At 43.8% G+C, this 26,461-nt stretch overlaps 8 protein-coding genes across 8 annotated transcripts; 4 read left to right on the top strand and 4 right to left on the bottom strand.

The window, feature by feature from the left end:
• Positions 1 to 4,011: 4,011 nt before the first annotated feature.
• Positions 4,012 to 6,304, top strand: AOL_s00006g441 (uncharacterized protein; the record flags this gene model as incomplete). The annotated part of the gene is made up of 3 exons (XM_011119750.1): positions 4,012 to 5,373; positions 5,470 to 5,994; positions 6,086 to 6,304. 3 exons carry the CDS (start codon positions 4,012 to 4,014, stop codon positions 6,302 to 6,304), a joined length of 2,106 nt encoding a protein of 701 aa, XP_011118052.1.
• A 416-nt stretch (positions 6,305 to 6,720) lies between these two features.
• AOL_s00006g440 (uncharacterized protein) lies at positions 6,721 to 7,289 on the bottom strand (the record flags this gene model as incomplete). The annotated part of the gene is made up of 2 exons (XM_011119749.1): positions 6,721 to 7,053; positions 7,146 to 7,289. The coding sequence occupies 2 exons, from the start codon at positions 7,287 to 7,289 to the stop codon at positions 6,721 to 6,723; spliced, it is 477 nt and encodes a 158-aa protein (XP_011118051.1).
• Positions 7,290 to 8,571: 1,282 nt separating this feature from the next.
• On the bottom strand, positions 8,572 to 11,473 carry AOL_s00006g439 (uncharacterized protein; the record flags this gene model as incomplete). Its single annotated transcript, XM_011119748.1, has 3 exons — positions 8,572 to 9,194; positions 9,342 to 10,638; positions 11,105 to 11,473. 3 exons carry the CDS (start codon positions 11,471 to 11,473, stop codon positions 8,572 to 8,574), a joined length of 2,289 nt encoding a protein of 762 aa, XP_011118050.1.
• Positions 11,474 to 17,255: 5,782 nt separating this feature from the next.
• AOL_s00006g438 (uncharacterized protein) lies at positions 17,256 to 18,590 on the top strand (the record flags this gene model as incomplete). The annotated part of the gene is made up of 1 exon (XM_011119747.1): positions 17,256 to 18,590. One exon carries the CDS (start codon positions 17,256 to 17,258, stop codon positions 18,588 to 18,590), a length of 1,335 nt encoding a protein of 444 aa, XP_011118049.1.
• A 330-nt stretch (positions 18,591 to 18,920) lies between these two features.
• On the bottom strand, positions 18,921 to 19,487 carry AOL_s00006g437 (uncharacterized protein; the record flags this gene model as incomplete). Its single annotated transcript, XM_011119746.1, has 3 exons — positions 18,921 to 18,945; positions 19,040 to 19,326; positions 19,485 to 19,487. 3 exons carry the CDS (start codon positions 19,485 to 19,487, stop codon positions 18,921 to 18,923), a joined length of 315 nt encoding a protein of 104 aa, XP_011118048.1.
• A 1,238-nt stretch (positions 19,488 to 20,725) lies between these two features.
• AOL_s00006g436 (uncharacterized protein) lies at positions 20,726 to 22,009 on the top strand (the record flags this gene model as incomplete). The annotated part of the gene is made up of 3 exons (XM_011119745.1): positions 20,726 to 21,209; positions 21,292 to 21,855; positions 21,918 to 22,009. 3 exons carry the CDS (start codon positions 20,726 to 20,728, stop codon positions 22,007 to 22,009), a joined length of 1,140 nt encoding a protein of 379 aa, XP_011118047.1.
• A 1,154-nt stretch (positions 22,010 to 23,163) lies between these two features.
• On the top strand, positions 23,164 to 25,324 carry AOL_s00006g435 (uncharacterized protein; the record flags this gene model as incomplete). The annotated part of the gene is made up of 4 exons (XM_011119744.1): positions 23,164 to 23,305; positions 23,407 to 23,583; positions 23,664 to 23,974; positions 24,095 to 25,324. The coding sequence occupies 4 exons, from the start codon at positions 23,164 to 23,166 to the stop codon at positions 25,322 to 25,324; spliced, it is 1,860 nt and encodes a 619-aa protein (XP_011118046.1).
• Positions 25,325 to 25,469: 145 nt separating this feature from the next.
• On the bottom strand, positions 25,470 to 26,324 carry AOL_s00006g434 (uncharacterized protein; the record flags this gene model as incomplete). The annotated part of the gene is made up of 1 exon (XM_011119743.1): positions 25,470 to 26,324. One exon carries the CDS (start codon positions 26,322 to 26,324, stop codon positions 25,470 to 25,472), a length of 855 nt encoding a protein of 284 aa, XP_011118045.1.
• Positions 26,325 to 26,461: the final 137 nt, after the last annotated feature.

Here is a 26,461-nt window from a genome sequence, read left to right as displayed (position 1 = left end):
CGAGATTTAAAAAGTCTGGATTGTGTAATTGGATCTTATCATTTTATGATGTAGGCGTGTACCATCTATATCTTGAATACCGGGTCTCGAGGCTAGAACACCGAATAGCCACAGACCCGACCACGACACTAATTAACGATCAGCATGCGCAAGAAATGAATGAATGTGTTCTCAAGTTAATACTACAGTGCCCGATCCATACGCATTGAGATATCTAATGTTGTATGGATGTTATATTCAACTGGCATAAATAGATAGCTTACATAAATAATAACCTCTTGTGCCATAAAACATATATGTCATTGCTTGGACGGCCTGCATACTGTGCATAAACAACCAACCAACTTGCAGTTTCTCGTAGACTGGACTTCTTCAATTTCACGGTTGTAAGGAGGTATGACGATGTATTAGCATTAGGCGACAGACTAATCAACAGAGTGATTTCACGCTAGCTGCTGTATTCGTGGTTTTGTCCTATTTTAGATATCCATGTTAAAGTTATGAATGGTGCTATATTTCGGGGCTCATAGGCTTTCAGAAATCACCTACTGAGTTGGATACAACCGCCCCTTTGCTTAAAACAGCCAAATTAAATGCTCATTTTCTAGACTTCAATCGAATTTTACTCGCCTTCTTGTAATATTTGGGCCAGCTATTCGATCCTGTTGAGCCTTCGATCAGGGCATGTGGCATAATCCTATTGCATATATTGGTTGTCAAAATAGTTTGTGGCAAAGTATTTAGACGATATCATTCCAACAGTATCTAGTAATCCACCTCGTGAAGTGATCGATGTTGAAACGCGGTTGCAGTAATCAATCTCGTAGCCTCGAGACCAGTAAATCTCGGCTATATATAAAGTTTGGTTAGAAATGCATCTGCCCCCGCTAGTGAGGGATGCAAAAAGGAACCGGGAAAAACGAGTTTATGGGCTACAATATCATTATTAAGGTTTGTCATCTTTTTTTGGGTCTTTTAAGAGGGTTCTTGCGAGTTATGGTGTGGTGGCGATTAGTTGGCATAGGTGGTTGTTAGTGAATATGGATATCAAGATCATATCAGATATCAGTCCTCCCTGTTGATCCAAACTAGTTCGTTGATCCTAAGCTACAATTCGTGATCGATTATATGAGATAAGCACTTCGGCTCGGACTGATTATCTCAGCGACTGTGAGATAACTCGAATACTCACATCCACTGAGGTATACTTATATGGCTTAATTATAAGTATAGATAGCAACGCAAAATGGGCGGGGGTGCGTGTTGCATTATTTAGGCGGACATTAAAAGGCCAGGCGTCCAGAATACCACAAGTGTCTGTGTTGCATGTTTCGCTGGGTTGGGGGGTACGAGAATCCAAATCTGTCGAATTGCTCGATTTGGATACCCTGCACATGTAGCCCGAGCTCAAGCTAATGTTCAATAGTCTCTATAGACACATCTATCGATGTCAAGCCATATTTTGGTTATCAATATCGGAAGTTTGCAGCCCGACGTGCAGGCGGTTCAAGTTGTCTTTGACTAACTGCTACTCAGCTCATGCGCCTTATGTAGATTCCTACCACCTAAAAAAAAAAAAATCGAGAATCTCGAGGCGATGACCGTGATAATAGAAATATTAATATTTGCTGACTCGGAGGTTTTTAGGCGGAGAATGAGTGTATAGTATGCAAAACAAAGCACATCCAACACACCCAGTTTGCACTGATATTCATAACGAAGGTAACGACGCAACGCAAGACAATCCTCACGCGGCCCCGTGAACTTGCGAGCGCGGCTTAAATTTATAAATTGTCGGACTCGAAAGTTTAATTGCTTAAATTCCATATTTCATGAAATGCTGTTTTTTCTGGCATACATCCAAGTTTCACTGCAGTATCGGTGTATATCCTAACACATCTGGTCGTAAGTATGTACATCATAAGTTGCAGGCGGGAGCTGTAGCTACTATGTGCTTGGTTACTGGACCACGAGACTATGTATTACTTGCATAGAAATATCTAAACGTATTCTAGTTTTCCGGGCTGTAGCCGGACACTATTAAATGTAAGGACCCTGATTATTCCTTCAAGCAAGGAGTTTGGCGTAGAGGCGCTAAAATAGATTTCAAAGGAGCAGCGTAGCATCATATGTCTTATGATGTGATACTCGATCAAGAGAGCCAATCACGATAAATAAAAATCTCTAGCCCAATCTCAACCGCTCAAATATGTGGTAAGGTCATATCCGGTTACATTTAAATCGACTTAGCTCGAGTATGGATGCACTAATATCTAAAGAATCTGGTGCGTCATGGCTAGTAAAGATAATGGACTAGTTATTCGGCGCAGTTAAAAGCAGAGGGAGTCCGGACTCCTAGTTCTAAATTACGAGATGAATATTAGGTGAATGATACCATAAGAGGGGCTTAAAAAAACCAACTCAAAGCCACGAAGACATACCCGCCAGGATACGCATTTTCTTTTGTCGGAGAATCTTGGTTATTTAAGTCTTGATTTTGTTATACTGCAATATGCATGGGGCGTATTAGATGTTTTTAAACCGAAGGCGTAAAAATATCCTAAAGAAAGTTCCGACCTCTATTCAAGAATAAAATAGCCGACCTCCCTCAATGACTTCAAACTAAGTCGAAATTGATCTCGATACTCCGAGAGTATGCTCTAAATATCACAACGTCATCGTTCATGCAGCCAGCAACCCTATAATTATTTGTGACCAGCAATTTAGTGCTAGCGTGCTCGGGTACGCGTATACGAGACCAATTCCCTATATACCTAATTATAAACAATCTAAATCAATATCACTTGAAAGCCTCGAGGAATGATGGTATTATTGATATATTATCTACAACTTTGTCTAGTACCCAGCCCCATCCCAAAGAATCACAGCGAGGCGCATGAGAATTCTCGTGTACTCCTATGTACCGCTAGCTCCCCGAGGCACAATAGATTCACATGCACAAAAATTGGTTTAAGATTATCTCGGGGTCTCAACACGGGACTATCAATGCAATTGCGATCCCGCAAGCGGCTCATCCCGAGACGGGTGGAATCAAAAGGTTAGACTAGGTTTTCTTTCGCTTTCCTCCATAGCACAACCATGTTTCTAGTAGCTCGGGGCCCATTGAATCGGTGCATTCACTGTAATTGACCATGGTAGCGAGGTCGCGCTGAAAATATCTATATTTAGGACCGTGATAGGGCTAGTACTGTGCCCGCCTTGGCTAGAACCACTAGTTTTGAGCCTTCTAACAATCTGAAGATTTTAAATTTTAGAATACCTAAATAATTCTACTGTTTATTTCTAGCTCCACTGCAAGCTTTCCTCTATATGGATCTAGAATCAAGATTTTTGCTGTTGAAAATCGACATTTATTGCGTGTAAAACTAAATTCTATAGATGGCCTCGGAGTCAAGCACCATAGGGTTATTTAAATTAGCACGGTGCTAAGATCTTCTCGAGAGGGCTTTCTAGATTCATAGTTCGGCCATTTTGAATTTGTGGTTCGTCTATTTAAAATTTCCTATGAAAATTGTGCCTGAACTTGCCATCATATGGACGCGCGGGTTTGTGCGGCAATCCCCGACATTCAGGCACGATTAGAAATTCTTCTTGTCTTTTCAACGAAACTTACGTAACTTCTCCAAATATTTTGATAAAATAGAGATACCTAGAAATACCTACTTGAAATGAAAAGGCCAAGTATTTAAAATAATTTCGCCCTGGTAGTATCAGAATCAAACTTCTGGATGGCAGGTTCCGTACTCAAATATCCTAGTCACTAGCACTAACAAATCAGTGCACCACTGACACACAATCGATTAGTTAAATCACACTTACTTCCCCAAGTCGCCCATATATGCATATATATCGATCTGATTTTCACTAACTACTATGCAACTATATATTACAATATATCTGCCTAGTGATAATAAGTTATATTACTTTATAATAACATCAATTGCCAGATATATATACAAACATCTTTCGTTATATTTTAAAGCCTCGACAATGGTCTCCACTCCGCTTATCAAACTCTCAACGGAACCCAGTCGATCCCAAGGCTTTCTCCAAAAAGTTGCCGAACTGCGCGCCCAGGGTGTCGGAGAACACATCTCCCTCCCCCAACTAGTCGTCTGCGGCGACCAGTCCGCCGGGAAAAGCTCAGTACTCGAAGGTATAACCGGAATACCTTTCCCCCGTAACGACGGGGTATGTACCAAATTCGCCACGGAAATTACACTATCTCACAGTAATAGTGATAAAACGGAAATCAAAGCTTCCATCATCCCTCATAATGGTCGATCGGCGGACGAGAAGGCTAAATTCGATTCGCACAAGTGGGACTTGAAAGACTTTACTGAACTACCGAAAATTATCAGCCAAGTTGGCATTATCATGGGGATCCGCGGATACGGGGACATCGAAAGTGGTCCCGCGTTCGGAGAGGATACGCTTAGTATCCAGGTATCAGGAAATACGGGGCTTCATTTGACAGTGGTGGATCTTCCTGGGCTTATAGCGGTCGCAAATAAAGAACAAACTGAGAACGATGTCAAGCTTGTGGAAGCTTTAGTCGATAAATATATCAAAAGCCCACGAACTATAATCATCGCCATTGTGCAGGCAACTAACGACATTGCTAACCAGCGTATCATTCAAAAGGCTCAAGAAGTTGATACCCTAGGCGAAAGAACTATCGGTGTAATAACTAAACCAGATTTAATCAATCGCGGGACAGAAAAACGAATTGCTTTGTTATCGCGAAATGAAGATACGACGAGACTACAGCGGGGATTTTTTATCGTTAAAAGTCCAGCTCCCAAGGATTTAGATAATGGAGATCTTAGTGCTGCAGAACGTCGGAAACTTGAGACAGACTTTTTTGCTTCCCCGCCTTGGAATGAGCAGCATCTCGACCATAGCAAAGTGGGCACTGTTCTCTTGACTACCTACCTACAGAATGTTTTGGATGAACATATTGAAAAGGAGTTGCCGAATGTTCAAGACGAGATACGCAAGTTACTAGAAGACACCGAGGCTAAGATACTGGCGCTTGGTCCCGAGCGCGGTACAATTTCCGAAATGAGGACTTTCTTGACAACTGTCAGCCTGAAGTTCCATGATTTATGTAATCAATCTCTGGACGGAAACTACGCAAGACACGGAGGCCTGTTTTTTCAGGATCAAGAAAACAGGGTCAGATCCCAGATTCATATATCAAACAATACATTCGCTCGTGAGATGCGGTTGAATGGGGCGAAATGGAGTTCCCTTGTGGCATTCGACGAAACTGGGACCGAAGATAGCCATTCCGGAAGAACATCCACCAAAGTTGATGTCAATGACCTGGCGAAATCTTGGATTGTTGAGGTAAGTGTACTCCAAAGGGGGGGGGGGTTCTTATTCATAAAGGGCAGGATTCCTAGCTCTCTATAGATCTAAGTTATGACTAACTCGAGACAATAGACTTACCGAAGAACCAGAGGATGCGAGCTGCAAGGAACCCACAATGCTGTACTTCTCGCCGAGCTTTTCCACCAGCAGTCCACACCATGGTTGGGGATCGCCCAAGCCCATCTCCTTAAAGTCTATCAATGCATCTACAATTTTAGTAAGAAATGCCTTGGTGATGTGCTAAAAGACGACCAAATCCTCCGAAAGATGTACCCCGAAGTACACGACAGCCTCGCTAAAACTCTGGAGAAAGCAAAAGACGAGCTCAACAGGCTATGGGGTGATGAGCTTCGTTTTCCGATGACATACAATCATTATTACTCTGATAATATCCAAAAGGCCCGGAGAGATGGCTTAAGTGATTTGGTTATAAATACTGTGAGAGGTGTTACAGAAGCAGAATTAGGATCTAGAGTAAAAGATAGATATATCTATGAGGCAAGTTTACAGCACAGCCTCTGCTCAGCAAAAATTGTTGTAGATATGGAGGCACAGGCATGTAATGAAGCTACAGAATCTCTCAGGTCGTACTACAAGGTCGGTCCACAGCCCCGCAGTTGGTTTAGTTTCCTAATTTGAGTGGACTTCGAACTCACTAATCGATTAATCACCTTTTACCATATCTTAGGTTGCGATGAAAACCTTCATCGATAATGTGTGCCGCCAGGTAATTGAACGTCACATTGTGGCCGACCTCTCAAAAGTCCTTTCGCCAGTGAACATAACCATGTTCTCAGACGAAAAGGTTATGCGTTTAGTTTCAGAATCTGAGCATAGCCAGAAAAGAAGAGTTGAACTTAGGGCGTTAAAAGAAAAATTAGAATCGGGCCTGATGGCTCTCATGTAGATTAACATTAATAACGATGACAATTGAATATTTGTTCCCTGTGCTTGATTCGAATTCCTGGTTGACAACGAACGCGTTAACGCGAGAGGAGTTCATATATTAATAGTAATATTATATTGGGGACCGTAAGCTACTGAGGGTCCGAAGAATCAATTCCTTTACCAACGTCTAGTCACTAGGTTATGAGGGCACCTGAGTGGATATAACATCGCATTATATTACTCATGCTATCAAACAAATGGTATTATACAATCATATATACATAAAGAATCCGCCATGGTACCCTGCGAATAATTGTCACACCTTAGAACTCGCCAATTCACCGGCGGATTGGCCTTATAACGGCGGCTTTGTGAGAGCCCGGCCCACAGCTTTAACCCCCCAAATTACGCTCTTACTCCCCCCCTCCCCTCCCCTCACGGCACAATCTTAACCCCCATACTCTTCGCCGTCCCACAAACACTCCTACAAACGCTCTCCAACGGAATCCCCTTCATCCTATCATCCGACTGTTTAATCTTCCCGATCTCATATACATGTTTCAAACTAACCGTCCCCACGACATCATGACCCGGTTGTTTAGCCCCTTTTATCTTCCCCTTCTTAGGTTCCACACCCGCGGCTTTTAGTAATAAATAACTGGTGGACGGCGTACGGACGTCAAAGGTGTAGGAACGATCGGGTCGGACTGTGACTTTTACGGGGATCGGGGTACCGGTTTCCAGGTGTGCTGTTCGGGCGTTGAATTCCTGTTTTTTTTGGAAGTTTATATTTGATTAGTAATTTTTTTTTAATTTTTTAATTTTTTAATTTTTAATTCTAATTTTATTTGATAACTTACACGGCAAAAATCCATGGATTTAACACCTCGAGAACCAAGTGCCGGACCGATGGGCGGTGCAGGCGAAGCTTGTCCCGCGCCGACAATGAGCTTTACGATCTGGTTCGTGACGACCTTGGCGCTGGCCGCAGCGTGTTTCGACATTTCTGCTGAGGAACTCTTCGGAAGGCAGAAGAAGAAAAGAGGGAGAAACTAAAGAGACGTCGTGTGGAGTTGAAATAGTTCCTTAGGTCGTTCCCGTAGTTTCGAGTGGAGAGTGGAGAGGGGGAGGCGTGGAGGTGGGGGAAATAGATCGGAATAGTCGACTAGAGCTTCGAGAGGTTGAGTTGAAAAGGTTGGATTTCGGAGTTTTTGGAAGTTTGCAGGGATTTTGGTGTAGAAAAGATGGCGGCGATAAGATAAGATCTTTTGGGGACTGAAAGGGAAACCCCAACGCGGAAATTACAACAGTTCGATTCGATATCAATCTTAGTCTCGGGGCTCAATATGTCTACTTTGACTTCAAAATCACGATCATGATTAGATGATAGAAGATAATATATTTCTCATTCTCGTTCCCATTCTCATTCTCATTCGTTTCAGTTTCCTATGTACGATACCCCTAACTTTGAATAATAATAAAAAGAAAAGAGAAAAAAGGGGAGGTATACTATCTACACATATTCTCCACCCACTTGATCCATAGCGCTTATCGACAGAAACCGAGAAACCTCCATCCCACCCTCCCACCGTAGAAAAACAAAAAGGCACCAAGCAACAATCCACTCGCAGGCTCTAGTAGAAGAAAATTGAAAAAAAAGGAAGGAAAGAAAAAAAAAGGTATTGACACAGTAAACAAACGCCACCAGTCTCGGGTGCATAATTATTTGTAACAAGAAAGGAAAACCCAGTGTAAAAAAAAAACCATACGTCTAATCGATAAAAGGAACAGAGCAAGCATGTACGCGAAGGGCGTAAAACAATAAAAAAAGAGAAAAAAATATTCACAAGTGAAATCGAAACAAGGAAGGGAAGAAACAGAGGATGGGTTGAATCGAGGTGTAATTATCCCGACCGGAAGTTTTCGTAGTGTTATCGAGGTAATTAATGTAAATGGGTCAGGTTGTAAAAAAGGATGGATCGCACCAGGCCGAAAGAACTAAAACTTTTTCGTCATCATCATCAACTCACTCTTTCGTCTTCGTCATAGGAGAAATCTTCTTCTCCGGCCTCAATTTATTCGCCTTATCTATTTCCCATCTTCCTCTCTCTCCGCCTCTTCCTCATGTTTCCCCGTACCAGTCCCAGAGTGTTCTGTCTCTTCATCTTTCCTGTGTATCATCGGCAACCGGCTTTGATCCCTTGCGGGGATTTTCAAATCCGCGCCTTCGAAACGTCTCCGACTACCTAGTCCTCCAGCAACAACTCGTCCCACACCACCTGCCTTCTAAGTAGGCTTAGCGGTAGAGTTCCGGGTGTTGGACTGCGTCTCTACTGGCTTCTCCAAAACATGGTCATGCCCAATTCCATGGTAAACAGGGCCTCTTCCGTGCGTACTCGGGTCCCCGAGATGGGTGTCTTGTTGACTGCAGACTCTGCCTTCATCAAGAGCTCCCTTTACCCAGGGATCGTTGTAGATATCTTGCAAAGTGGCACGGCTCTTAGGGTCAAGCTTGAGCATGCTGTTGATAATCAGCCGGCTTTCTCGGGGAAGGAGTCTTAACAACCTCCAGGGTCCCTTAATGACCTGGTTGGCTTGTGTAACACCGTCCTTCTTCTCCAACTTCTCATTAGTGGGAGAGGCCGGGGTAGCGCCGGAAGAGCTTTCAGCTCCTGCACCTTCTCCACCTCCGAGCCCACCGGCTGCACTTTCCCTTTCCGCTTCTGGAGTTGGTGCTGCGCAGAACAGTTTGAAGGAATTATCCGACATCCGAGGCGCCTTCCATGGGAATCGACGAAGGGACATGCAGCAGAAAATGATCGCAAGAGACCAGATATCCGCTGGCTGGGGATCGTATTTCAGATCATTGCAGACTTCCGGTGCTAGGTATGGATCGGATCCAACAATTCCTAATCCCCCGAAACAAAGGAGTCAGTTAATACAATTTTTTGTTTTTGAAGTGGTCACTTTGTGTAACCGCCAACAAAACCAGATACTCCGGAAGCTGCGGAGATCCGGCCATTCCGGGCACAAAAAAAAAGGGGGGGTGAGCTTACCATGTGCCATGACTATGTCACTCTCGAAAGGATACCGAAAAACAACCGCACTACCAAAGTCGATGATTTTCAAAATACCAAACTCATTGATAACAACATTATCCAACTTAAGATCCCGATGCGCAAGTCCCATATCGTGCAAAAACTTGACTCCGTTCAAAATCTGCATAAAAGAGCAGGAAATTTCTTCCCGTCCCATCTTTCCAGTCATAACCGTAGCAAAAAGATCGTAGGGCGCATATTCCATGACCTCATACCATTTCCCTCTTTCATGAATAATGTCAAGGGTTTCGATGATGTTTCCATGGTGTAATGTGCTGCCAATACAAAATTCGGCTGTGACCTTTTTGGCGTAGTCTTTGTCGGATTCGTATTGGTGCTTGGCTCTGAATTCCTTGACTGCAAAAGTCACGCCATCGGTCGGTCGCCTCATAAGCCGAACAGACCCGCCGGCACCCTGGCCCAGAACCTTTCCGAATTTTCCATACTTTTTCGTTAGACCGTTATCGTCGGCGAACGGCATTGGTGTGTTGACGCTAAGGCGTGAACTAGTCCTTGTCGGTGTTTTTGGTGTTGTGCTGCCTTGTGTTTTGCTAGGAGAAGACGAGCGTTTGGAGCCTTTGAAGAAGCGTTTGAGGTCGGCGAAGGAACTCTGACGGCTGCCACCGGGAGAATCGTTGTCGCCAAGGTAGCGTCCGTGTTTCTTATCCTCCTTGTGATGGTGATGGTGGTGGTGGTGATGTCTTTCGAATTTGAATCGTGGTTCGATGTCCTCGATACTTTTGCTCTGAGGGGGTCGCTTGCTACGAGCATACGGATCGTCCTTGTCGCCAGTTGGTGTGAAAGGTCTAGAAGATGGATAGCTTGGAGTTACAGCGCCAGAACGAGGTGAGCTGTCTCTAGAGCGATGCTCTTGGTCGGATCCTGATCCAATGCTAAATCTCGGCACCCTCGGTTGGTCTGTTGTCAATGTTGGAAGAGCCGGTTGCTTGTCTTGTTTCTGACTATGGGCAGCTGGAGATATTTCGGGTGTCATAACATTGACAGATGTAGAGCTATCGTCTTCCCGTTTTAAGGATGCAACCTTGGCTTCACCTTTCTGTCCCTGGTCGTGCGAAGCCGCTGGCGTAAGCGGATCTGCTGGAACGGAGCGAGGCAAGGGAGGCTCTGAGGTCTTGATCTGAGGGATTTCGATACTGGAGAGGGAGGAATTTCGATGAGGAGTAGGAGAGCGGTGTTCCTGAGAACCCGGACGGGAGAGCGATTTCGTAGATACATTGCCTTCTGCTGAAGGGACCTGCAGTCGATTTGACGATGTTAGCACCATTGTGGTGGTGGTGATGAATTTGAAAGGACCCATGGATAATTGATAGGAGCACTATTCCTACTATCACTGCTACCAAGCAGAATAACAGCTGGTAACTAGTAGCAGCGATAGCAGAAATGAAGGTAGTGATAAACAATAAAAAAAGAAGAGATAGAAAGTATTGTGACTTTTGTTAGAGCTCTCCAACAGAAAACCCAACAGCTAACAGGGAGTAATAAAAAATTATTTATGTAGATATATCCAAACGAAAAAAAAAAATTAAAGATAAAAAAATAAGAAAAAGATTAGATCATAACATGGAACATGGAACCAGACTAGAAGCCTAGTAGAGCATGCAGCGAAAGGGCAATTTAAAAGGGAACAAAGGGGATAATGAGCATAAGAAGGAGGGGACCGAGAAAGGGAAGAAGGAAAAGAAAAAAAACAATTAACATACCCTCGACACCGGAATGGAACCACAATGCTGAAAAGGACAGGAGCCAAAGCCCCTGGCGAGACCGGCCTTCTTGAGCCTCTCGGCCATCTCTTGGACTTCCATATGATGGTCCTGTCGGCTGATGGAACGAGCGTGCTTGACAGGTTGAGGCGGAGCGACGACGGGGGATTGCGCCTGGCCAAGAACGATACCGTCGTCGTCTTCGGATGACAGAGAATCCCGGGAAGTCAACGGTTGAATTGTCTGAACTTGGTTTGCTTGGGTATCGAAATGAACTATCCGGGAAGACAGCGACGATTGATCCGGGGCAGTAGCAGCGGTAGTATTGGCAGCCACGGCGGGCGGCGTCATCACGGGTGACGACGACATGATATTTATATTTATTCGGATAACCTGCACAGCACTTGCACTGCACCGTACTAAACTTGTACCGTACCTATGGGAAAGGGAGCAGGTGGGAACGTGTCGGGATTATAATGACAAGAGAGAGACGGAAAGAGAGGGAAAAAAAAAAAAAAAAAAGGAAGAGGAACTAAAAACTCTGCCGCGAGCTCACCCCGGCCGAGAAGCAGTTCGATTTAGATGGACTTGTCAAAGATATGATTCAATTTGAATGGATCGGACTTTTGAATCGGATTGGATTGGATTGGATTGATTGGATTGAATGAGGATGGTTTGCCTTGGTTTGCCTGTTCCGGGAAGGAAGAACGGCTCCTTGTTGAAACCACAACAGCCAAATCTACCGGGCCGTTTCATGCAATTGAAAATATTAATTTGAAAATCGAATTGGAGAATAAGAAATAATACGATCTGATCAGATGGTAATAGAGAGATTCGATGGTAGGTACATTTACATGTAAATAGTAGTAGTAAGATGCTGGGAAGAAAGAGAGAATTGGCAGTGGGGGCGGTTTTTAGCCGGAATTTACAAGATTCCGGAAGCTACGGATGCGGTTTTTTGATGGAGAAGATGAGCTAAGCAGCGATGACAATGCTATGCTACTTACTATGTAGACTCGGCCCCACCATGCACAATCTCAAATACTATTTGATATGATACTTAATTAGCTACTCTGTATAAGTATAAGTATAAGTATCAGTATCAGTATCAGTATCAGTATAAGTATCCGGGAAGAAGAAAATTAAATTTAATTAATTAAGGATCCGGAGACACGAGCATCCGCGGGCGTATGTACATACGTAAGTACTCTGGATAACTTACCCCTGTTCTGTTGGCTGGCAGCCTGACACAACGTACCAACTCTCGGAACCTTTCAGTCAATTTTGCTCCGAAGTCCGATCGATCATGATATGTATGAACAGTATTGATAGGAATGTGACTCAAAGGCGCAGGTCCTACATGAACGCTTATAATATAAAGTGACCTGGTCTCGTATCCGCATGCTCCTTTTTTAAAAATTTACGTACTCTCACCGTGGTATCATATATTACATACTTCAGTAGATCTGATACAGTCTCAAAGTAGATCGGAGAAAGCTGTTGGGGTAAGTTATATACACAGTTGCAGAAAATAAGTCGGGCTGTGGAATCCCTCCGAGCCGCGTAGCTCGCAGATTACCACCACCACCACCATCGCACAAGCAGGACTTACATGTATACATCAGGCAGGATAGCATGTATACTATGTATACTTACTTACATCAAGAAATATGTAGCATGTGGGGACCCACCTCTTAGAAATGCAATTCCAGAGCTCTGCATCTGGCTATTGGGCGCTGAGTCGGCCCAATCGATCTTGTCATTTTTCTCTACTCCCCCCCGTTTGCAGCCCTTACACCCGATCCAAGACCCGAGGTCGGACCCGCGGAACTTCCTTACTGCCCGTTGACTTTTTTTTCTTCTTTTCTTTCCTTTTCCTCTTAAAATTTAGACTTTCTTTTCCAAGACCCGAGAGTTGGCGGTTAGTCATCCGGCCGGCATCCTAAGCAAGCCATGATTCATACTTCACGCACAACTCCGTCATCTTCTTCTTATCAAAATGTTCTAGACTTTCTTTCCTTCTCTTGTGTTGTATGTTTTACACCCGCAACACACTCCCCAACACATGTGACCCCCCCCTCTCCCCCTTAAGCTTATGTTCCCCTCCTCCAAATTCAGGGACCACTGACGTTGAAACAAACCTCTCCAAGAACCCGGAATTGGAATTTATTGGATGCGACGGTTAATAGCATCTGATCTCCTATTCTTCCCGCTGGCACATTGCATAAGTAAGTTACATGTTACGTACACACTTACCTAGTACTACGTATGGTACACGTACATACATGTACATGCGGGTAAGTGTGACACCAGTTGCAGCCTTACCCTCCCCGTACAACAGTGTACCACCAACTTCCGACTACATCCTACACTTATTCCCCGTTTTTCTCTTTCGATCTTCCCAAGAATGTAAGTAAGTACTTAAGTATGTTTAAATACATAATATCACATCATATCATATCGTAAGTATAAAAAGCATATCTGCCGACCGCGAATGGTAAGTCGTCAGCAGATCCAGCCCAGCCCAGCCCAGCAAAGTAAGAATCCGTCGGGAGGGTCCGCTATATACCAGGTATCTATCTATATATAGTATACCTTCCTTGGTGGTTTCTTCCTCCAAAGGAAAAATACAAACTAACGGCGTCTCCGTTTGTTTAACCTTTTGTGAGATAATAGCATTTTTTGTGATAATACCTGTTTGTATTATATATTATCGCCAGAATGATATATCAAGCCTGCCCTGTTAGGCAGCTCCCTGGTTCCCTCGCCCTCGTTTTGGAATACGAAAGCTTAGCTTAGCTAGCTTGCTTGCTTGATTGATTGATTGATTGCTTGATTGCTTGCTGGAACCGGGGGATACCCACGTGAGATATATCATCATCTGAGATCTCCCCGAAAAGGACGGTTCAAAGTGCCGGATCCCCAATTTATCCTAGAATCTCTTTTCTTAGTCAGTTGGAGGTAAGCTTCGTACAGTTTATGGTAACACCTCGGATATATCGAATATCTCGTACGGGGAAGTCTGAGGATGACTAAGAATACCACACAACAACACAAAATCACAGAAGGATTCCCACGTCTCAATGAAGTTAGCATCATTTTTATGTCCTGATGCTAATTAAATTCCATTCCACGCATGGTTAACAGACACATGTTCGATCTTTGCCACTCCAGCCAGCATCACACATGTACATTACATTGCATTCATCGGATGCAACCCGGCAACATTACATTACTCGAGCTCCCCCCCCACCTATGATATCCGAAACCCCGAGCTTTTTTTTTTGTGATTTACCGGTCCGAACGTCCTATCCCGATCGTAAAAAACCAATTGTAATTCTTCGGACAATCGTCCGATCGCCGATTGGTTCTTTGACATAATTAAGTATTTTCTTACATAAACTCTTGACCTTTGTATTTCAGTGTCTGGGCATAGATAAGCTTTTACATTCTATCATTTTTAATGTTCTAAACCTTCCCATTTAAGAATCCGGTATCGTATCCGGTATCCCCGATCGCTTACCCTGGTATGTGCTAGTTAGCCATCAGATGGGGTAGGTATGTATGCTGTTGTATAATCTGGGTATTAGTAAGGTAGCGAAATGCCATTTTAGAAACTCGAGTATGAAGTCGTAAACGTAGAGACGGTTGTGTATGTATATTCTTCGGGCCGGGGGTAGCGGTAGTTCCGTACTTTTTAAAATTATACTATAGTCGGTAAAGCTACGATACTAGATTTGTGGTCGACGGTGGCCAAATGGGTTTTACAAGAATTTACCTCATAAATCATAGTCTATTAATATCTTCTAGAATTCTGTGAATTAATGATTGTTGAGGGAGCCACCTTGTCGGTTGTCTTGCAGGGTCGATGATTCAAGTATTACATTGATAGCATGGTATTTTCATTATATTAGATCATTGACTCCATGGTTTGTATAAATATCTTACCGCGTGAATATAGATAGTTCTACCAATATATTGATAAAATAAATTAACTATATCATCTATCGATAATTACCTAGGTAGGCTTGAATTTAAACTGATCTGTAGACGCTACTGTAGTTTATTTTTACATACTATACTATATATCAAGCAACTCCTTTCGCGATATAAATACCATTTTACAGTACGTTTGGGGTAAAAGCTAGTTCTTAAGATCAGTTCTTATAACACCTTATATTCAACTGATTGAATACCTTCCTCATATATACGCCCACTCCTCTTTTCAACATTGTTTCGCAAACATCTCCAGTTCCCCTCCAATCGGCTGCCTCACGAGGCGAATAGCTCTTTCTCTCAAGAAATAAATCTTATTATTTGCTCCAGTGTACCACAGTTCACGAAAAGAATATGACGTGAAAATCGTCCGTTGATGCCAAATTGGTCTCAGGAGCAACATACTGAGGGTCAATTACAATCATCGTCTAGGACCTCGAGGGTTGTACTTTCCTTTCTTAGACCTAATGCCCTTGTTTAGAAAAGGACCCCACGGCCGTTGACAAACCAAATGATGTACGAGTAGCTACCAGAATGGAGACCACTACGGCCAGTTATATACCTAGGTATATACTTGAGACTTTGGTATTGTTGTGCCACACCTTGACCCCCATCCGACCAATCCCAGTTCTCATTTTAATATTCGAATTTCCACTTTTTTGTGTCCGAAAGCATTCATAATCAGAGGATATTTACTAGATTTCCTGTAGACCGCGTCTAGAATTACAACTAAATAAAAGCTCTCCTTTCCTAATTAACCACACAACGAGGCATTTCCGGATCTAAAAACCGTAAACACTTTCTCTAAGAAATTGCTGACACTGTTATCCGCCAAAATATCACCCTTGACGGACCCATCTTGTCTCGTACCCAGACCTGGAAGGACCCATCGTCTTCGATCCAAAAACATGGAGTTCCCACCCAATCATACGGGTGCTCGGAGAATAAGTATATCTCTGTTCCACCCCCAGATATTCCTAGGAGATTATATTATCTAGCCGTGGAATCGGGATGGCTGTACATAGAGACCCTAATCTTTCCAAATCACCGGTCCATAAATAAAGCATGCAATCCTTAACCCAAATATAATATCGCTGCGGTTGCCCAGACGAACATTTCCCATCTCGATCGCGACTGGATTGGACTGGACTGGACCACTGTGAGTTCGACGTTCGAATTTTAACATGATATCAACTCGCAATTTAACAATAAACCCTTCCTTCGAGTCCACGGGGTCATTTTCTGTATTGTCCTCCAGTTGCAAATCACAGTTTTGATCGTGGACGGGTACGCGAATCATGAAATAGGAATCACGCTTGCCTGATCTAAACAATTCAATTTGAACGAATGTGATGTTTTTAATATTGAATTTATCACAGTAGCTATGACGATATTATCTTCCAGATCTGTCTAGGAGTATGCGCGAAAATTGTCTATTCGATAAATCGATATGAAGAATAATAATCTTCCAGGTCTGTGTACGAGACAAGACAGGTGTATAGACATAGATCTAGCAACCTACAAACTGTCTTGATTAACAAAACTCATGATGGGAGCACCTTTACGAGTACAATGATAACCACGCATCTACTACAGACGATAAGTGTCGAATACTGGAACTATCGTTTTCCGAATGGCTGTCGGTTTCTGCCATGCGAACTATAATTGACTTATTAACATTTAGAGCTATAGCTAGTAGCGGCGCTTCAGATAAATATGGCCATGGCAGGAATTATGTATAGCGAAATACCTTAGTTGCAAGTTGCGTAAGTTTGGCACTGTTTGAAGTATTTCCTATACGTATATACATTTCGAGGTTTGGGTTTCAACTATGATTGATGCCATTTAAAAGAAAGATAATTTACTCAATGCGTACTTAATCTAGCTTACGTCGGGATGCCTTTGATAGTATCGAGTCAAAGTGGGTTTATCGCAATCACCTCCCTCTCATGACAGCGAAACATGTTAAACATAGTATAATATCAGGCGATAGTGGCGCCAGCACCGCCACATATCTCGGAATTCCCAAAACTCTTACTACGCCACACATTTAAACCTCCAACATCCCTCACCCTCCACAGCTTCAAACCTCTCAATCTCAAACGGGACAAAAAAGGAACCGCTATCGGCAAATGATGTTGACGATATATCCATCATGAATGCCTCTCTCGGTCTGCGATTAGCTTCGCAGCTTATCTCCCGACCGTGCCTCTGCGCCGGCACCCGTTCCGTACCCCTCTACACCCCACTATCCTCCTGTCTACGAGTATCCACGACATCTCGAACGATATGGACATCTATCCGATCAATTCCTCCAAAGCCTACCGTTGAATCGTCATTTTCGAAGAAAACTTCTCCTCTCACTCTTGTCCGTTCGGTTTCGTTCAACCGCCGTGCCCGTGCTAGTCCTCGAACCCGTCAAGCTCCATCTCTGCCCGCCCCTCCAGAACCCACAATTGCAAAACCCGCGACCATAACAGGTGCCGAACAAGAACCAATCCGTTATGCAGATTACGTCCGTCCCGAAGGTTCTTCCTCCGAAGAACCACTCCCACCACCACCAGTTTCTCCAGCCCAAAAGGCAACATCACGGTACATCTCCATCTTCGGCGTAATCTTCTTCGTCGTCCATGTCCTCTGGTGGGCTCCTTACATCTCCGGCTATGCGCACGCAGAAGCGAAAGAAAGATTAGGAGAGCTAGAATGGTTCAACAGATATGTTACACCCTGGCAAACATTCACCACCCGTTGGTTGACTTTCTCCCCGGTTGTCGCCCTCGAACGTCTCGGTCTCATCAATACAGGACCAACCGCCAAGGCAATTGGAGGAAAGGAACCTTTCCTCACGAGTATCGCGCAGTTTATTCTTCCGACGGTATCTCATGCGCAAATTTGGCATTTGGCGTTTAATTTCTTTGCGTTACAAGCTTTGGCTCCGACGATGGTCAGGTACTATGGGTTTAAACGTGCACTTATCGCGTACCCACTCATCGGAGGGTTGGGGTTGGCATTAATCGTAGTTATCGATCGGATTACAAATCCTTATTCAAACATGGATAGAGCGGCATCGATAGCTCAATACCGAGAAACCGACGGCAAAGTGATTAAAGACAAAACGGGATTCAAAGCTACAAAGGAAGAGGAGGATAGGCATTGGTTACTCGGACAACATTGTAGACCTGCATTGGGTGCGTCTGGTGTTTTGTCTGGGTTTTTAGCAATCACTGCGATTGTGAATCCGATGGCGAAGTTTGAGTTGATGTTTATTCCGATTGGGATCAGTGTTAGGACGTTGTTCATGGGATTTGTGACGTTTGATTTGGTGGGGATTGGGATGAGGGGGGAGAGTATTGGGAATATTGGACATTTGGCGGGTGCTGTTGCCGGACTGGCGGTTTGGGCTTTGTGGTTGAGGAGAGTGAGGTTGCCGGATGAGATTAGAAGGCAGTTGATGATGGGTCTGAGGAGGAAGAAGATGGGATTGGATTGAAGTACCAGGTAGGTAGTTCTTGGGGATATTGTATATAGTTTGTAAGATATATATCGCCAGTGTTTAGACCGGTTTGGGGTTCCAATAGTTACCACCACCCACTGTTTGATATTGGATAAAGTAATCAAATCGAGCAAGTTTACTGGACTCATAGATATTCTGAATGGTTTTTATAAACCGAAGAGCTTGATACTTTTAGAATCGGTAGATTCATCTGTGCGGAGATGGGATGTTTCCACATTGATTATGTAAATGGCTATATGTACAGTACTATAAATGCTCTTCTCCTCCTCCTCCTCGGCTTCAACTATACTTCAATAGCAGAATCCCTTACTCGTTAATCTTGGCCAGCAATCTAGATACGCACAATAAACAGTCAGTACTCCATCTCACTCTATTCCAAAAAAAGAAAACAAAAAAAGGACTGCCAAAGCTGATAAGAAACTTACTCATGATCCCTGAACAATGCATACTCCTCATCACCAACCTTAACAGGACTTCCTCCAAACTGTGGGATCAATACTCTATCACCGGGCTTGACGCTAACCTCCAGTCTCTTTCCATCTCTATCGAATCCACCTGGTCCAACGGCGAGAACCTTAGCTTCGGAAAGCTTTTCGACCGATGATTCCGGGAGGAAGATTCCCGAGGCGGTTTTTGTTTCGGCGCGGATTCGCTGGACGAGGATACGGTCCAGGAGAGGGGAAAGGGATTTGATTGCTCGGATGGAGGTGGCCTAGTATTTTTTGTAATGGACAGTGTTAGAGATATTTTTTGGTTCTATTGGGGGTGGTTTGTGGGGGGTTTGAAGGTTGAAGGTGTTTTGGGGATTGGTGGGTAGGTGGGGGGTGGATATCGATGTTATTAACGTGGAAGATGGGGAGGTTAAAGTACCATTTTGTAAGAGATGATGATATAATATGATTTCAAATAAAAAGAATAATAGAATCGACGTTAATGCGATAGACGGGATAACAGGGATTGTATAGTTATCTTTTTTTTGATGAAAAGTAATGAAGTAATGAAGTTCTGCTTCGTCGAGGAATCCGAATGGAAAGGAATAAAACTTTTCCGGGGTTCAGTTCCATTGGAACAGTCTCGAAGTGCCAAGACTTCCACAAAGTGGAATGTGTTGGTGTGTTGTTTTTCTACGAGACTTTGTTTGTCTGATCAAAGGATTACTTGATTGGGAAGTGTGTTGTGAAGAGACGCGCACCTTCTTTGCGACGGTGCTCCGACACAACGACGCGTTGAGGAAATGAATGGGATGGGTTTGAACGAATGAATGAATGCGGAGTGATATCACCGGAACAGAAGAGAAGAGACATCATCAACCCCACGCTCATCTTTCAACCTCATGACATCGCTTCAACATACTACTACTAAGTACATCTTCCACTCTCAACGGACATTCTACTTGTGAGTTCCACTGGCCCCAGTTAGACGCTTAATTTCATCTGGTAGCCTCGATTTCATTGCTTATCTAAGTCATCTGTCTCTTCTGGTTCGCTTTAGGTCATTACTTAAATCTGGACGCGAACCTCATTGGACCGGGTTCTTCAAGGCTGCTTTTTGCTTGCTTGGATCCTGTTTGAAACACGCCTGCCTGCTGCTTGTCTTCCGTCACTGCCAACCAGACAAGAACAAGAAAGAAGGCTCCTTTTCGTACTTACACAAAGTGCGGACTTGGACGGTACCAGATTGACCTGGAAAAAAAAAAAAAATAAGTAATACTAAAAAGAAGACGACGAAGGGAAAGAAGGCAGGACAAACTAAGCCTCACCGTCTCTTGAAATCCATAAAAGTTGGAAAAAAAAATACCCTCACCAAGGCGTCCTTTCGAGGCCGTTTGTCTGATCGATCTCGGTGAACAAACAATTTGGTCTAAATTGAAGGGATCGAATTGAAGGTCTGAAGAACTGACGCCGCCGCAGGAAGAGAGAGAGGTCACTCCACAGCCACCACCCTGACCTGAGATTGTCCTCCCTTCCGCCTGACATTCCTACCGCCATTTACTGCCATTATTCCCTCCTACTCTTCCTACCTCCTCCTCCTCCCTCACCGCCTCTTTCCCTCTTCCCCCCCCCCCCTCTTCTCTTCTTCTTCTTTCTTTTCTCTTTCTTCTTCTTTTCGCGATGCCACCAAAGAAGAAGTTGTCAGTTTCCGCCGACACAAACACTGCTCCTCCAACTACTAGACGCCTAACCCGCTCTTCTTCGAACCTTGCTTCCGCTAAATCGCCTACTAAACCTACCGCCGAGGTTACGACTTCTGTAGACGCCGATATGGGAAGCGCCGTGTCGAAAGCCAAGGCTCTCAAGTCCCGAAAGTCGCGTAAATCGAATGGTACGGAGGTTGAACAGAATGATAGTGCCGCACTTAAACCCGACCAGCCGACAACCGACGAATCTACCACCCCTAACGGGAAGGGCAAGCGGAAAACGACAACGGCCGCAGAACAGAAGACTACCACCGCTAAGAAACCAAAAGTTTCGAAATCCACCGATGAATGCCTAAACGACGATGTGATTGTAATCCCGCAGGTCGTGTCGAAACCAGCCAAGGCTACCAAAAAGTCACAACCAAAGAATGTCGACGAGTGGTTTGAGTCATATGCCAGTATGTACTTTCGCCCACCTTCTATCTGTCTAGTATTCCGAATCGCAGGCTCTGGAGAAATGCTAACTGGTAGATCTAACAGGCGCCGAAGACCCCAATCAAATCGACATACAAGGGATCGTCCGACTACTCGAAGACCTCTCCGTTAAATTCGAATCGGCCGCAATCTATGTCTTATGCTGGAAACTCGGTCTCATCACCATGGGTTCCATTCCCCGCGAAAAATGGACCGAAGGAATGAAAAAATACAATATCGCCAACAATACACAGCTCTTGAAGGCACTAGGCGGCTGGCTGCAGCAAGCTAAGCCGGTTTCACCCCCGTCAGACGACTTCCTATCTTTCTTCAAATACATGTTCCAATTCTCGAAAAACACACCGGAAGCCCGAACTATCCCAACCGAGAATGCTCTAGCTGCCTTAGCATTCGTACTGAACCCTTCGACATACGATTTGAAGTATGATCCGGAAACTGCGGTTCCGTTGAAATGGGAGAAGCATCCGTATCCACATGCGGTTCCGTTTTTAGAGTTTTTGGCCGAGAAGCAACCCGTCAAGGCGATCAATAAAGATCAATGGGAGAGTTTTGTACCGTTCAATCGATCGGTAGAGTACATGCTTGGAAACTATGATCCAGAGGGTGCCTGTAAGTGTTACCAGAATGCGGAGTTAACAGTTGAGCAATTGGATACTAATTCGAATATCTAGGGCCTGCTTTGTACGACCAATATGTCGATTGGAGAAAAGAGAGAGACGGATTAACTATCGGACCAAAGGATGGCCCCGATACCGAAAACTAAAACAAAGATAGTGCTTTCTTGGGAGTTTGAGGATACTTCGGATCTGTTTTTTGTTTCTTTGTCCCTTTATCACTTGGCCGTATTACATGGGTGTTTTCACTTTTTCCACGTTCTCCATCCAAAAAAACCAACTCTGATATTGCTATTGTCCCTTTTGCATTGTGGGGTTTCTTGGGAGAAAATGGTGTTATTTCCTTTCATTTTTTTTGGGGCTAGTCCTTGCAACTTTTCAATTCTCCTACGTTCTAAACCCGTCTATTACCCATATTGCCAGAGAAATCAGGGAACTTTTTTTGACCACTAGTATCCTTTGGGACTTAATTGCTCTTTCTCGCTTCCTTTATCATCTTTTCTTCCCCCCCACGGGTCTTACTACTTTCTACATGCCGAATGGCTTGAAGGCCCTTCTTATTTCTCTTCTCCTCTTTTATATTTACAGGTTTTTTCTACGTACGATATTTGTTCAAAAAAAAAAGACTCGATTAGTTTTAAGTTTTGCGAATGGGGTGCATATTGTCTTGGTGGCATTCAAAAAGGAATACATACTACATATACAATCTGCTTCAGTACTTTTATCTGTTTAATATGATGAGATCTATTCATTAATCTATTTATTTCATGATACCATAAGTTAACATAGCCAGGCGCTAATCGCCAATCGCGGCTAAACATAAGCGACCTCAATCCAACCTTTCGAATCTCCCATATATTTCCGGCCCTGCACAAATTTGTGAACTTAAATTCCAACAGTACAACAAAAAGTCAAACTACAACAATTAACTCCCAAGATTTAACCTTGATGATCTTGACCTTCCCGTGATCTTTACTTGTGTTTTTACCGATATATTTTTTTTATAGTAGGCTTAAGTTCTGTCGTGCGCATTATCTTAGCTCTGAATCTAAGGACTGGACCTTCATGAGACGGGGAGTTGGTATGAGACCCTGGTAAGTTCATCGCTAATTTCAATGGGGTTCGGTTATGCATGCATTCAAGCTGATATATTGGTGATAGATAGATACCATTTTCTACCTCTCCAATGGCTTCCATCGGGATTCTTTTTGTCCTAGAACCATAGAGCTCCCCGGTTTTTACTACTCACATTTCGAAAACTATTTATTCCCGTAAAAAAAATTAAAATTGAGAGGAATAAATCATGGCAACACTTAGATCCCCCGTACGGGCTGTAAGCCAAACGGGACCGCTCGCGGCTACTGAGTTTGTTTCTTTACTGCGTGGGGTACTGGAGCAGGCTTATGCTTTGAAGAATAAACCGGTTGAGATACCTAAACAGATCGGTAACTATTTCTTCTTCCTCCTTTCTTTCTTTCTTTTTTTTAACAAGATGTAATTTGTAAGGAATGTAGGATGCTAACACCGTTTGTGGTGAGAAAAATAGGTATTGCTGTCTCTGGTGGGATAGATTCGATGGCACTAGCGCATTTGGCGCATAAACTGTCGTCGTTTAAGAATGAATTCCAGGTCACTGATTTCAGAGCTATGATTGTTGATCATGGGTTACGGAAGGAGAGTACCAAGGAAGCGGAGAGCGTGGTCGAGCAGGTGGAGAGGATGGGTATATCCACCCATATACTTTCCTTATATCGAAAGATAAACCTATTCACTAACTTCCTTTTCCCAAAAAAAATAATAAAGGCCTCCACGCCTCCCTCTTAACGATCCCTATTTCCGCATTCTCTTCGTGTTCACATTTAAAAGTGGAAGGAACGGCCCGGATAGAACGATATCGTTTATTCGCACGGACGTGTCAACAATATGGAATATCCCATTTGATAACGGGACATCATGCGAACGATCAAGCCGAGACTGTGTTAATGCGACTGGTGGGGGGCAGTGGAACCGCTGGGTTGGCGGGGATAAGTCCTGTTGCGAAGTTACCGGAATGTGAGGATATCTATGGGGCAGATGATATTGTGGTTTTGAGACCGTTTTTGGGGGTGTTCAAGGTATATATACTATTTTATAAGAAACTCATTTCTGAAATTGAGGCTCTGACCCGGCGTCTGGCTTCGAGACTAGCTCTTGCCATGATCGGGATATAATAAGGATGCTAATAAGAAGAATAGAACCAACTAAGAAAAACTCTGACAACCGAAAAGATATCATGGCACGAAGACCCTACGAACAAAAACGTCGGTTTAACTCCTCGAAATGCAATTCGTGCACTTCTTACCCTCCCTCCTCATTCAAAACCAACTTCAAAACCCCAGTTCCTCCCGAAGGCTCTAACCACAACCTCCCTTCTAAACTTCTCCTCCTCCATCGCAGCTTCGAATGCAAAAACAAAGGAATTAGTAGACTGGTACCTCTCCCGTTGCGTCCTTCGCCACATCCACGTTTCAAACGTAATCGAGGCATACATCCCGCTATACCTCCTCGGAATGCCATTAAAGCTACTAACCCGCGTTCTCGCCCACCTTGCTGCTGTAATCTCGCCGATGGATAGAATAGATCTAGTACAAATGTCCAGAGTGGCGAAGAATATACTCGAAACTACTGACCCACTAGGGAAAAGCTATTCATACGTCAACAATGACATCGAAAATTGCGGATCATCAACGCCAAACGAAGAAGTAGGACGAACAGAGACGGAAAAAGAAGTCCAAAAGAGAAAAAAGAGGAAAGATTTCAGACCTCATGTCGGTAATTTAGGTTACTACGGCGGCGTAATCACTGAAAACAACATTTTCTGGGAAGCAGTCTACTGCAAACCTGCCAAAAACCGAGAGGAGGGGGTCCTACTAACCTGTTACCGTCAACCATACATCCGAAAATCCGCAAAAAGACAAACAGATACTCCAGAAGTGATGATAGACCCAAACGAAGATCCGAATAAATGGTACCTCTTCGACGGTCGTTTCTGGCTTCGATATTCAGGTGATACGAAAGATCACACAGAAGCCTTTTGGGCCCGTCTAAAAGAGGGGTATACCGATCGAGTGTTTATTACGGGTACAAGAAAGGAGGTGATGTACCGTCTTGAGAATGATGGTATACAATATGATGCAACCACGGATTTGAGTGGGAAGCAGATGTTGAGTAGGTTGAAGGTGAGGTTTAAAGGTGAAGCTCCTGGGAAGAGTAGGACTGTATTACCGGTTTTATGTGAAGAAGAGTTGAAACCGGTTAGACGGTGGAAAGTTCCGTATAGGGTACTCGGGTTTCCAACTTTTGGGGTCGGAGGGGATATGATGGGGGAGTGGGAGTGGAAGGTTAAGAAACAATTGGTGGTTGGTGGGGTTGTTATTGGGAATATTCCTGTTACTGTGGCTAGCGGGAAGACTTTTCCTTTGTGAACCCTTCAAGCTTTATCTCTTTTAGACATCTTAAGCTATGAAGTTTTTCTCTTTTTGGTTGTAAATACCGTGCATTGTAGGATAGCATACAAGTTAAAACATAGAATTGTAGTATAAACTGACCGACTTGAATATCGAAAAGACACTAAACCATCATCTCCTCACCATCCTCTTCCTCCCCCCCCTCCCCTCCACCATCCATAACCTCCCGAACCCCAACAACTCTACACCACCTTTTCAAAACATCTCTAACCCTCCCCACAAACCTCAAATCCGTCTCCCCACCCTCTCCTTCCTCTTCAAACCCTTCACCTCCATAAAACCCCTTCTTTTTATTATTATTCCTCATCATCCTTGAATTTATCAACGGCAACTCAGCAGCGATCCCAAAAGTAACAGAAGTCTCCGATATCGATAGTAACAAACACCTTGAAGTCGATATCGTAGTCGAGACTATCGACGATAAAGTCCGAGAAAGTCCCTGAGAAGACCATTCGGTCGAGAGGTGGTGGAGGGGTAGGAGGGAGTGGATTGCTAGGTATGGTCTTTGGAGATATTTTTCTGATTGTGACAGGACGGGTGTGGATGTATTAATAGCAGTGTTTGTATTGCAGCCTCCGCTACTACTACTACTGCTACTACTAAGAGAAGAGAGGTATGCCCTCAAATGGTGGATTGTGGGACAGTAAACCAGTGATATAGTATCTGTGGTTAGAAGTGCGGAGATGGGTGTTTGTAGGATTAACCTTTGAGCGGAGGAGAGTTCTTGGGTGTCGTTTAGAGGTGGAATGTCGTCTAGAGGGATGTTAAGGTCGACTAGGATCTCTCGGATGAAAGTACTGCGGGTGGAGCAGATTATTATAGTATCCTTTGTAGGTGGAGAAGAAGAGTATGAAGAAGGGAAAGATGAGAGAATGGATTGTCGAGCTGCGGAGCGGGAGATGCAGTAGCTGAGGAAAGAACAAGGAGAGGAATAGGTTATTGCCAGTGGGGTGGCCATGTTTCTTGTTATATCCTGTGTAGATAGTTATGATTATGGTTTTATATCTCCTCGAGAATCGAGCATGTGATAAATGGCTGGATTCGAAATGAAGTATGATAGTTGTCGACTCGAGGAAAGTGCGTTGTTGTGCCCAA

The sequence above is a fragment of the Orbilia oligospora genome, assembly GCF_000225545.1.
Source record: "Orbilia oligospora ATCC 24927 unplaced genomic scaffold scaffold00006, whole genome shotgun sequence".
Lineage (NCBI taxonomy): Eukaryota > Fungi > Ascomycota > Orbiliomycetes > Orbiliales > Orbiliaceae > Orbilia > Orbilia oligospora.
This window is presented reverse-complemented; position numbering and strand designations above follow the sequence as displayed.